At 41.9% G+C, this 14,240-nt stretch overlaps 1 protein-coding gene across 5 annotated transcripts in view; it reads left to right on the forward strand.

Moving 5' to 3' along the window:
• Window positions 1-14,240, forward strand: part of TBC1D22A (TBC1 domain family member 22A) — a 459,537-nt gene that overhangs the window by 135,010 nt on the left and 310,287 nt on the right. For all 5 annotated transcript variants that reach the window (XM_050936235.1, XM_050936236.1, XM_050936237.1 and 2 more), the window contains exon 8: window positions 2,315-2,429. In XM_050936235.1, coding sequence (XP_050792192.1) covers window positions 2,315-2,429 — 115 coding nt within the window. The remainder of the gene's footprint in view (window positions 1-2,314; window positions 2,430-14,240) is intronic.

The following is a 14,240-nucleotide window of genomic DNA, read 5'->3' on the forward strand; positions in this document are numbered from 1 at the left end:
GCGGCCGGGGTGGTGAGCGGCCATACCTCATTTCCCAAGAGATGATGACCCGGGAACCCCGACGCCCAATTGGACGTTTTGGCCAGAACAGCGGCTTCCTCCCTATCTACCATCTCTGCCCCGTGATCCAGGGCCAGACGACCCAGCCACACTAGGGGTGCCTCGCCCTCCCTGCGCCTTGTGTCTGCTAAGAATTCCTTCATCTCCGCCTTGGTGCGAGTTCGGTACTCGGTAGTCGTAACTGTCTGACCTGTATAATAATCCACCTTACTTTTGGTGATAACAACAGGCATGGCCTCCATCTGCCCCTTCTTCTCAGGCGCAGGTGGGGCTGAGGGGAGTGCGGGATAAATTAAAGGGCAAGGGGGGGCTTCATAAGGGGGTGGTCTCCCGTCCTCCTGCTCTTTGCCACTTATCGCACACTCTGCGCTGTCGGTGTCGTTAGCAGCGGCTTGTTTAGCAGCAAACATAGTGCTTCCATGAAGGACCGCACAGAGGTCCAGCGTTTTGTTTAATGCGCTGAACAAGACCGTGGACACGTCTTCCAACTTATACTCGTCTGGTCTAAGTTTCCTTGTCCGCCTGGTCTGTTCCAATTCCTTCATTAAGTGGACTAACAACCCGTGGGCTGGATCACCCGGCTGTACCCGGGGCGGGAGTATGAGTTTGGGAACGGTGGCCCCGGATCTTTTTATGATACGGCTACACTCGTTCCAAATGCCAGACGGTGTCTCGGTCCGACTAGTCTCCGCAACCCCCGTGCACTGGGGTTGCAGGGAACTATCGGCCGGCTGACATTTAAAGGTGGGATGGCAATGGAGGAGACATCCTACGGCAGGCAGGGTTAATGAGGTCGTATAGCTTTTTGACCCTGACCCTGATTCTATAATACAAATCCAATCTAGGGTGGGCTTCGCAGACTGTCTGCTGGCCACTTGGTGAAATTGCAGGTGTTGAAATTGCTCGAGCTCAGATTGCTCACGGTCCCCACTACACCACGGGCACTGACCCTCCCGAAGGCATCCTGTTCGTGACGCCATGTTGATTACAGATTGCTCTCACCCCTCGCTCCACCGATATGGCCACCAGGTGCCCGTTATCTACCGGGTAATGAGCGTTGGAATAGGGCGGAGGTTCGATCACTGGATGCCCTGGGGGGGGTGACAAGTGCCCAAGGGTAGTGACGGGGATAACGCAAGCAATCAGTCGTAGTGTTAAAGATTAAGGATTTATTAAATGAGTCACAGATCACAGATAAGGATAAGGGATAACACAATTAGTTACAGCTTGGTCTTACAATATAATACTAGAACAAATAAGACAAACACTACAATTACAAATAGAAGCTGGCCCTGGTATTTTTCTAAGTCCCAGTAATTATTCAGGTCGTCCCAGGGGTTAGTAAAAGTGATATTGGTGCTATTAGTAATCATAAATGCAGCAACTAATCTTATTAAACACAAATTGCGAGGCTCAACTGGTCCCCCTTGCGTTCAAGGTTTCCTGGTCAACGGGTTTCCCCTAGCAGGAGCCTTGGGGCGGCTGGAACCAGTCTCTGCCTCTTATCTAGCAATACAGATATACAGATATCCTTAACAGCTAATCTTACTTACACATACAAACCACAAAAGTTTCATTACGGCCGGCAAGCTGTCAGGCTTCAGGAAACGCGTGAGCCCGGAGAGAGACTGCAGGGTGATCAATCCTGGATACGGTTCGACGGGAATTCGATTTCTCTCTGCCCGTCCCCGGGAGGGGGTCAGGAATATATAACGAATTTTTCGTCATAATTTACAATAAGCCAATTGCAGGGTCGCGAGTGGCTCATGCCCATACAAGGGAGGCAATCGGCCCCCAGCATCTCTACTCAGGAAGCAACCGTCTGGGGGAAACTTCCCCTCCTCAGGTCGGCCGACCGCAAGGTGCTGTTTCCTGTTACAAGTTCTGCTTTCTGAGCAGCTATGTGATCAGTGGCAGTTCTGGGGGCTGGGGGAAAAATTCCGTTGGGGGGTGGAGGCCGGAGCACCTGCTGTCTGGCCCTAGGGCCCAACTTAGGGGTCTAACATGTACAAGGTTGGTTTTAACATGTGCTAATATCCTGAAAGTGCTTTCTTTAAGTAGCTGAGAAACTTAATTAATGTTGACAGTTAATTATGAATACCAGTGATCATTTATGCTTCTGTATGCATACATTTAGTGCTAGTTATTGTCTATGATCTTAAATTTGTCCTTCATGCTTTTCAAATATCGTGTTTAAAATGTTCTCAGCATTTGATAAATTCCTTACTTCAGAGTTTCTTTATCTTTCTTTCAGATTTTTGAACGAATTTTGTTTATCTGGGCAATACGTCATCCAGCCAGTGGATATGTTCAGGGAATAAACGACCTTGTTACTCCTTTTTTTGTAGTCTTCGTTTGTGAATACATAGGTAAGTTTTTTGGTACAATACTTAATTACAAATTGGTTATGATTTCAGAAAAATATTTGCCTTTTAGTATAACAGTTTAGCTGGATAAATAAATTACATTTGAATATGTGAATGGTCATCTGGTGTATGAGAATGATATAATTGGCAAATGTAACTATATATAACAGGTCATTCCCTTAAATATATATGGGCAGGGAAGTGGCGGGGTATTATTTACAGCTAAAACTATTCACATTTTTAAAATGGTAACTTTAAGGTATCCAGACCAATGTTACAAACTAAGGTCCTGATCCAGCAATCTGATTTGTGTAGATTCTCATTGACTTCTGTAGTACTCAGGACTCTATGCGGACAGAATTTCAATTGGAGATGTAGGAGGAGTCTCTAATGGATCAGATGGCAAGGCTGAGGCCTGCTGGACATTTTAGAATTAGGGCATACCCTATATTATACTGTTATCTTTTAACTATAATTTAATCCTTATTATGATCATAACTACTGAAGACTGTTTTTATAAAGGATGGTTTTTATAAAAGCTGTAAATATCCAGGAATAATTTTTGTCATTTTATTTTTGTCCGTCCCTGGTTCGGGTGAATTTTAATTGAGAGAGGAAAATTAAAACCAGACAAACTGAAACTTCAAAACACCACGTGGCCGTTTATTAACAGGGAGAAAACCACAACTTGGGCTGGGGAGGAGCACTTTTACTAACTAACAGTACTATTAGAACAAGAACATTCACACAACTTGAAGCAATCTCGTTACATCCATTAACAAAGAATCAGATAATTCAAAATTAACTACTCTTTTAAAAAATAAAATTAATACACTAAATTAAATGAACTGTGCACATTACCAAACACTACAAAATATACCAACTTACTCTAATAGCAATTACAACAATTTAGCTTTCATATACTGTATATGCACAACTTTACACCAAATAACAATATATATACAGTTCTACAGAAGAAGCTAAGCAAAGCACAGAGTATTCACAGAAAATTAGAAAGCAAGTACCGTATTCCAGGCGCAGCTGACCAGCAGTACAGACACCAGAAGCATATCAAATCCATAGAAGATAACTTTGAAAAGTAAATGTCACGTCCCGAGCTGGCTATATCTGGAGGAGACCCCTGGCTGAAGGGTTGATCAGGTCCTTCAGTCAGTATGTGGATACTCCTGCAGATTCTGGCACGAGGCATAGTTTTATTCAAAGGCTCTTTTACACTTGTCAAAATCTGATTGGTCCCTAGCTCCTTCATCTTCCAGGTTCCGAGCTGGTGCCCTCTACGTAGATAGAATCTGCACATGGCACACTAGAAGCTGCACCCAGCACACTAGCATGGTTTTGCACACGACCCTAATCTGACCGTTTGAACTGAACTACAATTGGTCAGATTGGATCCCTTTGCTCACAGCATGCCGGTATTATGCACACAGCACTAGCCTGACCCTTAGATGACCAGGCAAAAAGAGCAGGAAAATGCACACAGCACTGTAATGTTGCACACCGCACCTTAAGGTAGCACACAGCACCACGGTGTTGCACATGGTACCAGTGTGACCTTTAGATGACCGACTATTGGCCATACAGACACCATGTTAGAATAGAGGCCTTAGGACTGCGACAATTTTAATTTGCATTATGCATTATAACTAAATTATTGAAGGGAAAGCTATTGTAAAAGTTCACTACTAATTATAAACTATTGGGTTATTCTTGTGTAAATCACCAACATATTTCAGATTGTAGTTTTTTTCCATTTTAAATTCCTAATTTTGGGGGGGGTGGGTGGGTGTGTGTGTGGGTGGGTGGGTGTGTGTCATTATTAAGGGTAAGCAACAATAGAGTGGAAAATAATATATTTGAAATTCACTGTTTTACATTTCCCTTAATTTCTTTTCAAATATACATATAATGAAAATGATCACAGTTGCATATATAACTACACAGGACGTTCAATGTTCTGCGAGGTGCTACATATGTATATGTGTATACATAGTACATTGTATATTGTGTATATATCTTTACTTTACTCCTGCTCCACCTCCTCCTTGAGTTACCTCATCAATGTCCTAACCTAGATTGATTAGATTTAATGGAGGACACATTACCCTTGAGTGGATGAAAGACTATCCATTTATTGATTTGCATGGCAACACCTCTCTTGCTTTGTTTCATTTCTTGTTAAATAGGAAGACTTTCATTGCTAAGCAACTAATGAGAACTACTGCTGCTTACTCCCTAATCATCTGTTAAGTAGGGGTAGAGGCCTACTCCTGAGAGTGCTTGCAGTTTCTGCCTCTTACTCCCTCATTTGACAGATAATGAAAATGTTCTTAATGATCCTAGAACAATAGGATCTCTGTTGGTAGATTTTAGAGTTGTTAATTGAAATAAGAAGTTCAAATGAGATGTGATTAGAGAATTGATATTCCATGTTAAATAGACCATTTAATTAATATAGTAAATAAGTTTGTCTGTACCACCAACACAAATAAGTTTGTCTGTACCACCAACTTTCCTTGTGAGACCCTAGTGATTGTTAATGCATTTGGCTGAATGTCAGTATGATGAGATCAGAGAACATGACTGTTTCAGTAATTGTAGGTTTTTTTTTAAACTGGACAACAACACAGCAACAAAAAAAAGTAGTAAAAGTTGATTTGCCAATGAAAAGATGTGTGTATCAGTGAATTACATTTTAAGTCTCCGTTTCTATTTGTTACTTATTAAATAGGGATATGATATTCATGTGAACTATATTTTTCCAGTATATATTTGAGAGTTTCTAACCCAGAACATATTAAAAATAGTCATTCCTCCCAAAATTGAGTGAGTTTGTTTGTTTGTTTTTAATTTAATAATTTTAAACCAACCAACCAAACACCCTCCCGCCCCCCCAAAAAAACACTGCCCCTCCCCCTGAAAATAAGCAATGAATTTGTTGTATTTGTCTTCGGGTTTTTGAGCCTTCATGGTGGTCTCCAGTTATGTTTTCAAGTTTTTCTCCACTACCTAGGCCTAGAATTGTTTTGAAATGAAAGCTGACATTCTTACCTGATCATAAGTTTCTAGAGGTTGGGCTTTAAGAAATGTACAAAAAATTGTGACACTCTCTTGATAAAGATGTGAGAAGTGGCAGCACTGAATGCTTTTTTCCTTGATCACTAATTTCTTATAAGATTAAAACATAGTATTGCAAAAGTATATTAAATCTATTTGGATAAAAATTGCAAGAACTAAATAACACACTGGAGTTAAACAGTATTTCTGGAATTTGGATAGATTTGTCACAACTTGTGTAGTGTTTAATCAATAGACATATAGCACCACCTTTTACCCCCTGGCAGATTTTTAAAAATCTTGTGCATATTTTAAAATGTTAAAATTTTCTTTACTTTAAATAGCAAACTAAACATTACATTTAAAAGAAAAAAAATCTTTCACAACTTTTAAACATGAATGACTTATGATTACTGGATAACATTCCAGGATAAGCTGTTCCATTCTGCTGCTTCTGCTTCTGCTGCTGCTTCTTCACTTTGTCACAAGTTTAAATTCTTTGTGTGTTCTTCCTCTGGAAGCAACTTGGCCTGATGTAATGAAGGTGGTAATAATCACTGCCAGTTCATAAGTAAGTGGGAATGTTGTTTGGTGTGATCTTTTGTACACTAATTACATTTTAAAGAAAATGCACTGTTGTGATAGCATTGCTCATTCACAACTGTGTAGCTTAATTTGATCAGAAACATGAGTTATAGAAGTGAGTTTTAGTAAACAGTCTGTAATTTGTGAATTGTTCAAACACAATGATTCTCTTTCATGAAGAGTTAAGATGGTTATTCAAATACCTTAACCCATGCAACAGTCGTATTTTAGCAAATAGAAGTCTGTTTCTGTTTTTTCACAGGGTCTCCCAGCACAGCAAATTCCTTTTCTAGGCACTTAAATTATACATGTTTAGCTTCCTGTGAAGTGGTCTACACTTAAAATGTATGTCAACCTAGCTACTTCACTTAGGACTGTGGAAAACCTAGCTCCCACTATAGATTCAGCTAGATTGATTGAAGAACTCTTACATTGGTGAATCTCTGTGATGGTAGTGCTTGTAGTGTAGACATACCCTAATAAATATGGGTTAAGATGCCTAACTTTAAGGCACCCAACTAGAGTATTTTAAGTGACTGAATGGAGGAACTTAATTTATGAATGTGCCAACACCACCACAATGGTAGCAGTGTAATACAGTTATATCTCACTAATTCACCGCGGTGCATTAAAATAATATCTCCATATTGGATGTCCTGTAAGCATATATCAACAAGGTAGGCTGCTGAGCATGTCAATATGGGAGTATCACGTCACTAGAACACTTAACATAGATGTTGGGAATGGGAGAGTCATCCAGTTAGTTTCCCTGCAAGAACTGGGCTCTTGTGTAAATTCACTCTTGTTTTTAAATATCCAAACTGATGAGTCTTGTGCCATTTCACTTGGGTACTACTTTGATATCCTCTGTATTCCTCATTTCTTCCTCACACCTATTGGTGTTTTGATTGTCTGGAGTCACTGTCACTGCATCCATTGTGATGCTCACTTGGACCTGAGCCACAAATTTTTAGCAAGTCCATTGACTGCCTCATTGCTGAATCATTGCCATTGGTTGAATGTGATGGAGATGGAGATCACTCAAAGGAGGGAAGAGAAAATTGAGGAGTTTGCCACTGGCCTTCTTTTGAAAATAAGTAGGCCAGCTTCCAAAGTTTGCCTCTGCCCCTTTTCTTTACAGTACAGAAGGGAACTGAGGTTGGCCAGACTGTCTTCCCTTAGTCAGATGGCAGCAGCAGTAGCAGCTGTTTTTACTGTAATTCACTGCTTGTGGCTCTAGAGACCATAGAAGAGAGAGTAACCAAAGGTTTTTTTGTGTTTGAAGCTCTGTCCTGGAGGGCTGTTTACAGTTGTGGCCATTTCAAGATCAGTGAGAGTAGTAAAAGTCTTCAGCAGACGCAGGAGGAAGATGTCGGAACACAGTAATGGAGGGCAGCTGGGTTGGGACGCATGTTGGATTCTGTCCTTGGTTCATGTTCATTGCAACAGTGCTTAAGCTGGCCTGAAGGCTGGCTTTAGGGGCAGGCAATCAGGGTGGCCAGCTGGGTGCCCAAATTTTAGGGTACCAGATTAGTATCGGGGGTGCTAAATCCTCTATTGAGTGGTTGGGGAACCAGAAACGTTTTCCATCCTGGGTCACAAAACACCTACTGCTGGCCCTGTCTGATCCCCACCCCTGGGGCTCCGTAATCTACCGTTTTCACTAAGTTGAAATGGGCTGTTTTCATTAGGCAAGGTTAATAGATCAGTCTATATGTTAGTATATTTAAAAGTTGTTAAATGTGGTTCCTTGGCAAATGAAACCTTGGCCTGGTCTACACTGCAAACTTAGGTCGACATAAGCAGCATTAAGTTGATCTAATAATGTATGTGTCTACACTATCGAGTCCCTTCTGCTGACCTAAGTGGCCTGTAAAGTTGACTTCTGTACTCTACCTCCATGAGAGGTGTAGTTTTGATTCGACATCCATGGGTCAACATGGGGATAGTGTAGACACTGCATTGTGTCATTTGAATGAATTGGCTTCCAGGAGGTGTCCTACAGTGCTCTGCTGTCACCGCTCTGGAAAGCTCTTTCAACTCCACTGAACATCAGCGAGGTACACAGGAAACAGCTGCTCCCCTGTTAAAGCCCTGGGAACTTTTGAATTTTCATTTCCTATTTGATCAGCGTGGAGAGTTTGCCAGCACAGCTGATCATGGAAACTCAAGGCTAAAAATGTGCTCTAGCATGGAGTACACAGGAGGTGATAGATCTTATTGCTGTGTGGGGAGGAGTCTGTGCAGGCAGAGCTCCGATCCAGCAGAAGAACTGCTAGTATCTATGGCAAGATTGTTCAGGGCATGGGGGAGAAAAGCTACACCAGGGACACGCAGCAGTGCCATGTGAAAATAAAGGAGCTTCAGCAAGCATCCAGAAGTCAAGGGAGGTGAACAGTCGTTCTGGTTCTACCCCACAGACATGCTGCTTTTATGAGGAGCTGCATGTGATTCTCGGCGGTGACTCCAATGCTAATCCAAAATGCTCCGTGGATACCTCCCCGGAGCTCCGGGTGACCTGTAGCAACAACGAGGGGGACATTGTTGAGGAGGAGGAGAATGTGAGGCATGCAAGTGGAGGATCCATTCTCCCCGACAGCCAAGAACTGTTTTTAACCCTGGAGCCCATTCCTTCAGAGGACTGGTTCGTGGTGGAGCAAGATTCTGGAAAGGCACCTCCTGGTAAGTACACGTTTGAAATCTAACTGCTATTCTTTGTTTAATATGAACAAAAGAGTTGGTGTAATGGGTATCAGTGGCCACTCTAGCTACGCAGAAGATGCTCTCTGAAAAAGACCATTTATGGAGGTATGTTGTTGACCTGGAATCCTCCATGAAGATCTCTAGGAAGCTGTCATGGAGGTACTCTGCAATCCTTTGCAGAAGGTTCTGTGAAGGGCTGCCTTATTTTGTCTACCATGGTAGGACACTTTCCCATGCCACTCCAGTATTAACTCTGCTGGCATCATTGCAGCACGCAGCACTGCAGCATAAGAACCAGGTCTTTAGCCAGATGCTTGCAGCCTCTGCTCTTTTGCCACCTCTGTTACACTCCAGAGAGTGATATCACATGTGGTCACCTGAGGAAAATGGGAAGTTTTCAGTGCAAGCTTTAAACCACAAACAGTTGAACTAGTAATCCACCCTCTGTTTGGTTCGATATGGGTCACACAACCACACTTTCCCAAACATGCTGCTGTTGTGATTGAAAGGGATAACTGTGTATTGCAAGTAGCACTGAAAAAGAAGGGGAGGAGGTGGCAGCTTCCTGTTTGTCTCCCTTCCCTCCTGACTTGATGCCACTTTTGTAACAAACAATTTGGGTTTTTTTTACACTGGTGCCTGTCCTCAAGCACCATCCAGGTTGCTACAGGAAGGGGGGCTTTTCTCAAGTTCCAACCTGTGATCCCAAGGATGTCTTCACAAAAGCAGCAGCACGAGACCTCTTGCTCATGCCTTGTGGCCTTTGTCACCATGGCTGGAGCAGCAAACTGACTCCTGCAGTAGCCAATGGTTATGATTACGTTGTTTCTTTCCAGTGAATTGTAGTGAGGGGTCATTTTTTAATTAAAAAATTAACTTTGCACCAGAAACAATGTATGCACTATCAGTGATACCATTGTGCTTTGCATTCCTTGCAGCTGAAACCTTGTCTGTCGGCACAAAGACAGAGATTTTCCTAGATTAGAAGGCAGAAAAAGATGACTTGGGAGCACATGTTCAATGAGTGCCTCGGAGAGTGACAGGATGGAGCTCAGAGCATGGAGGATTACACTGTCTGAGAACCTGGACATGGACAGGGAGGACAGGAGAGCATACAGGGAACAAAAGCATGCCACACAGGAAGAGATACTGTGGATAATAAAGGAGCAATCAGACATGTTGAGGCATCTCGATGAGGTTCAAGAAAGGCAGCTGGATACTAGAGTCCCTCTGCAGCCTATGCTGGACCTGCTGCCATCATCCCCCAGTTCTAAATCCTCCTTCCCCAAATGTCCTATGAAGTGGGGGGAAATCCCTTGTTCTCAACACCAGGGGAGGGTACAAGGACTGTAAGGCGCCTACACCTTTGATTGCTGTTACAGTGCATCTGTAAGCAAGCAAGCTCTTTTTGTTTCTCCCCCAACAGTGTTATCAGCCCTTTTGCCCCATGTTATCTTACTTTTCTTTGCTGTCTCTCTGTTTGTCTGCATAATAAAACTGAACAGATTGAGGAGAAAAGGCTCTTTATTCATTCAACATATGGTGGTTGGTGGTGGGGGGTGGAATTTACAGGAGAGAAAATGCAACGGAGGGAACAATTGGGTAAGGTTGTTTATTCACATCTATCTCAAAGGTAACTTTGATCTGTGGTACACCACGGGGAGCAGGAGGGATTCCCATCAAGTCAAAAGTACCTAGGAGATGGTTATCCTTGTTGAGAGAATGTTCACCTTGATTGCCAGCAAGAAGTTCAGTCAGAAATGTTGAGCCAAGAAGTTAATTTCATTTGTCATTAACTAGGCCAGTATTTCTGTTTTAGCATTCTTGGAAACATTTTGTTTTTAAAAAACCATAAAAACCAAGGAATGTGTCATCAAAGAAAATTGTAGTTATATCTTCCCCATTTTTCAGGAAAGAAAAAACAGGAAAAAATATTGTGCTTGACAAATGTTTGTGGAATTTTTGTTTGGAAAAAACAAACAGCTTCATCATCTTTTTGTTTTATTATTCTAGGTTCAACACCTCTAGTTAAGGTTGCCTGACTCTTACTCTTATAGGACCTCATTTTCAGTTGCTTATAATTTTGCCAAACTTTCACTATCCCATATGCCAGGAGTCTGTCTTGGACTGAATTCTTCTGGAAAATTTCAGCAAAAATTTCAGCCATTTCCGAGAACAAGATTAAGGGGAAATGCATTGTTTTGCCCATGTTAACAAACTGGTTAAGAAATTATTTTTGAGAAGTTTTGGAACCTCCATGCTTTGGAGAAATACTAAAAAAAAAAAAAAAAAAAGATTTAAATGTCCAAAGGCACGTTTCACCTCCATTTTGCACTTGCTCAGCCTATGGTTGAACTGGTCCTTACTTGTGCCAGGCTGCCGATGTAAGCTTCATTAGCCGTGGGGGCAAAGGGAAGGCTGGGTCTTCCAGGATCACAACTGGCATTTCAACATCACCAATAGTTACTTTGCAGTCTGGAAAGAAAGTTCCTGCTTGCAGCTTTCTGAACAGGCCTGTGTTCCTAAAGATGTACGTGTCATGCACCTTTCCCGACCATCCCATGTTGACGTTAGTGAAACAGTGCCTGTGATCCACCAGTGCTTGCAACACCGTTGAGAAGTACCCCTTTTGATTTATGTACTCTTTGGCAATGTTTTGATCCCATAAGTTATTGCAAGCCCAACTGAAAATTCCCCTCAGCTATGTGCACTGTGGGATACGTACGCTGTGCTCCATGCGTTGATGCAAGCCCTGCTAGTGAGGATACAGTCCACTGACACAATGAATGTAGTATGGACATGCAAGATTGACTTACTTAAATCAGAGGCTCGATGTCGACTGACATAAAGTCAACTTCACTTTGTAGTGTAGACATGGCCCTAGATAGTTACTCTGTTTGGTTCACTCATACTGCATGCATCAGTTCTGAAGAACATTTTTTTTCTGTAAGCTACTTAAATAGTAAAATATTTAGAAAGTAAAATAAGTCACTTTCTTGGAATGTTGACTTTAATTTACATTCCAGTTAGGTAGGTGCTTAGACCTATCCTCCTCATTTTTTAATTTTTTATTATTTTATTTATTTTATTTGTATTATCATAGCGCCTAAAGTCCCAGTCTTGTACCGGGACCCCACTGTGCTAATGTTAGTCCTTTAAAGGAGTAGTGTTGACCTGTTCTTGAAGTGATGGGTTAGGTTATATTTTTAAACCATTCATTTGCCTTGTATATACAAGTTCTCACTTTTGTATATTGCAAGTTTTAAATAGGAGCACTTTTTTCTTTAATATCTGTCGTGTGTGTGTGTGTGTGTGTGTGTGTGTGTGTGTGTGTGTAGATCTAAAATCCAGCTTTCCATATTTGCTTCATGGGTTTAAATGCAGCACAGAATCTTACATTTTCCGTTCACTACAACTATTCAGGAGAATCCATGTGAAACTGACAAACAGTGACTGTTATTTATCAGTTTGGCAGTGCTGTCAATAAGGCACTACAATGTGCAGACTTATTAAAGCAATACCTATTTGGAGATATTTGAGGGGGGGGGGTCGGGGTGGGAAAGGAAACCTGAACAGTAGACAGAAAAACATATGGCTGGTGTACAGAAAAAAAGTCCTTGGAGAGAGAATAGAGAGGGCAAGGAAACTTGCGGGGCTGGGGAAGGGAGATGAATGATTACCGGAGAAAAAGCTCGCCTAAAACACTTTCTCTAAAATTTTGAGTTCTCCTGTTTTTAAAAGTGCTGGAATTTTCTAAATCTTCAATTTATTGGAAACTTGAACCTTTGTATCTTTCACCAAGGCCTGTTAGAATTAGTACACTTTAGATTGCACATTCTTCAAATTGGTGTTAATCTTATTAGTTATCAATCCTGTAAAATCTTTGTCTGGGTTTACACTTAACTTTTTTTTACTGGTGTAACTACTTTGGTTACACATGACTTTTTTACCAATACAGTTATACTGGTAAAAGCCCTAGTCTAGTGTGTACACAATAATAAATACTGTTACAAAAGTGACATTTATGCTGATAATGTTATCTCCCTTCCCGTACAGGAATAGCTGTACAAGTATAAAGTGCCTTTATAACTGCATCCACACTAAGGGCTTGGCTACACTTGCAAGTTAGAGCGCATTAAAGCAGCCCTGGGTGCCATAACTCCTGAGGTGTCCACACTGGCAAGGCACTTAAAGCGCCTGGACTCTGCAGATGGAGCATTCCTGGTAATCCACCTCCACGAGAAGCATAAAGCTTGCTGCGCCCCAGCTGAAACACCCGGGGCATCAGTGTGGACGATGTGTTGCATTACTGTGCTGTGATTGGCCTCTGGAAACTTCCCATAATCCTTGGAAGTCAAGTGGTCACTCTGGTCATTGTTTTGAACTCAGCTGTGGGCATGCGGATATCCCCTTTTAAAGCTCCTTTTCTGACAGCCAGCATGCTTATCTGCTCCGGGACAAAGCAAGCCATTACTGTGGAATGCTGCTGTTGAGTGTTTGTGAAAGAGAGAGGAAGAGGCTTTGCTGCTGTCTGAACTTACAAGACAGCATGCTGACACACTCTGCCCCCCAAAACGCACTGTCTCTCCACCCACATACACACAACACAAGCTCTTGTATCACTAACTTTAGTGCTAATGGTGTTTAAGACAACACATGGTAGTGTCTACAGGATCAGTCCCTTTAGTTGGTCTTAGGGCTGACCTGCAACTACACCTGAGATTGACCTAGCTACATTACTCAGAGCTGTGAAAATTTCATGCCCTGTGTGACTGTATTTGGTCAACCTAGCCCCCAGTGTAGATGCAGCTAGATGGCCAGAAGAATTATTCCTTTAACCTAACAACTGCCTCTCAAAGAGGTGGATTATATACATTAATGAAAAACTCTTCAATGATGTAGAACATGGGTTCTCAAATTTCATCGCATTGCGACCCCCTCTGACAACGAAGTTACTATATGACTCCTGGACGGGGGGCGGGGACGGAACTCGGGTTTCATCTTCAGCCCTGGGTCCCAGCAAATCTAATGCTAGCCCTGGCGACCCCATTAAAATCAGGTTGTGACCAATTTCGGGTCCCAACCCACAGTTTGAAAACTACTGATGTAGGAAACATCTGTGCTACATTAACACAACGACGGCAGTGTAGCTGAGCTGCTGTAGTGCAGACATACCTGTAGACTTGTGCCAAAGCATGATTTTTATTTGCCCTTCCTGCATTCATTGTCTAACTTAACCAGAATTCAACTATATAATTCTGGGTGAAACCCTAAGTGTGTTTTTGTACCAGGGTTAATGGTTTTGTGTGAAGTTTGATACTCATCAAACAAAGCATTTGGGAAATATGAGGACTGTTAATTTTAAAAAGGGTTGCTAATGTTTATTTACCACTTTGTATTTTACAAATAATTTAACACAGAAACATTTAATTTATTTTATTTTGCTAGCCT

This window comes from Gopherus flavomarginatus, chromosome 1 (assembly GCF_025201925.1).
Source record: "Gopherus flavomarginatus isolate rGopFla2 chromosome 1, rGopFla2.mat.asm, whole genome shotgun sequence".
Lineage (NCBI taxonomy): Eukaryota > Metazoa > Chordata > Testudines > Testudinidae > Gopherus > Gopherus flavomarginatus.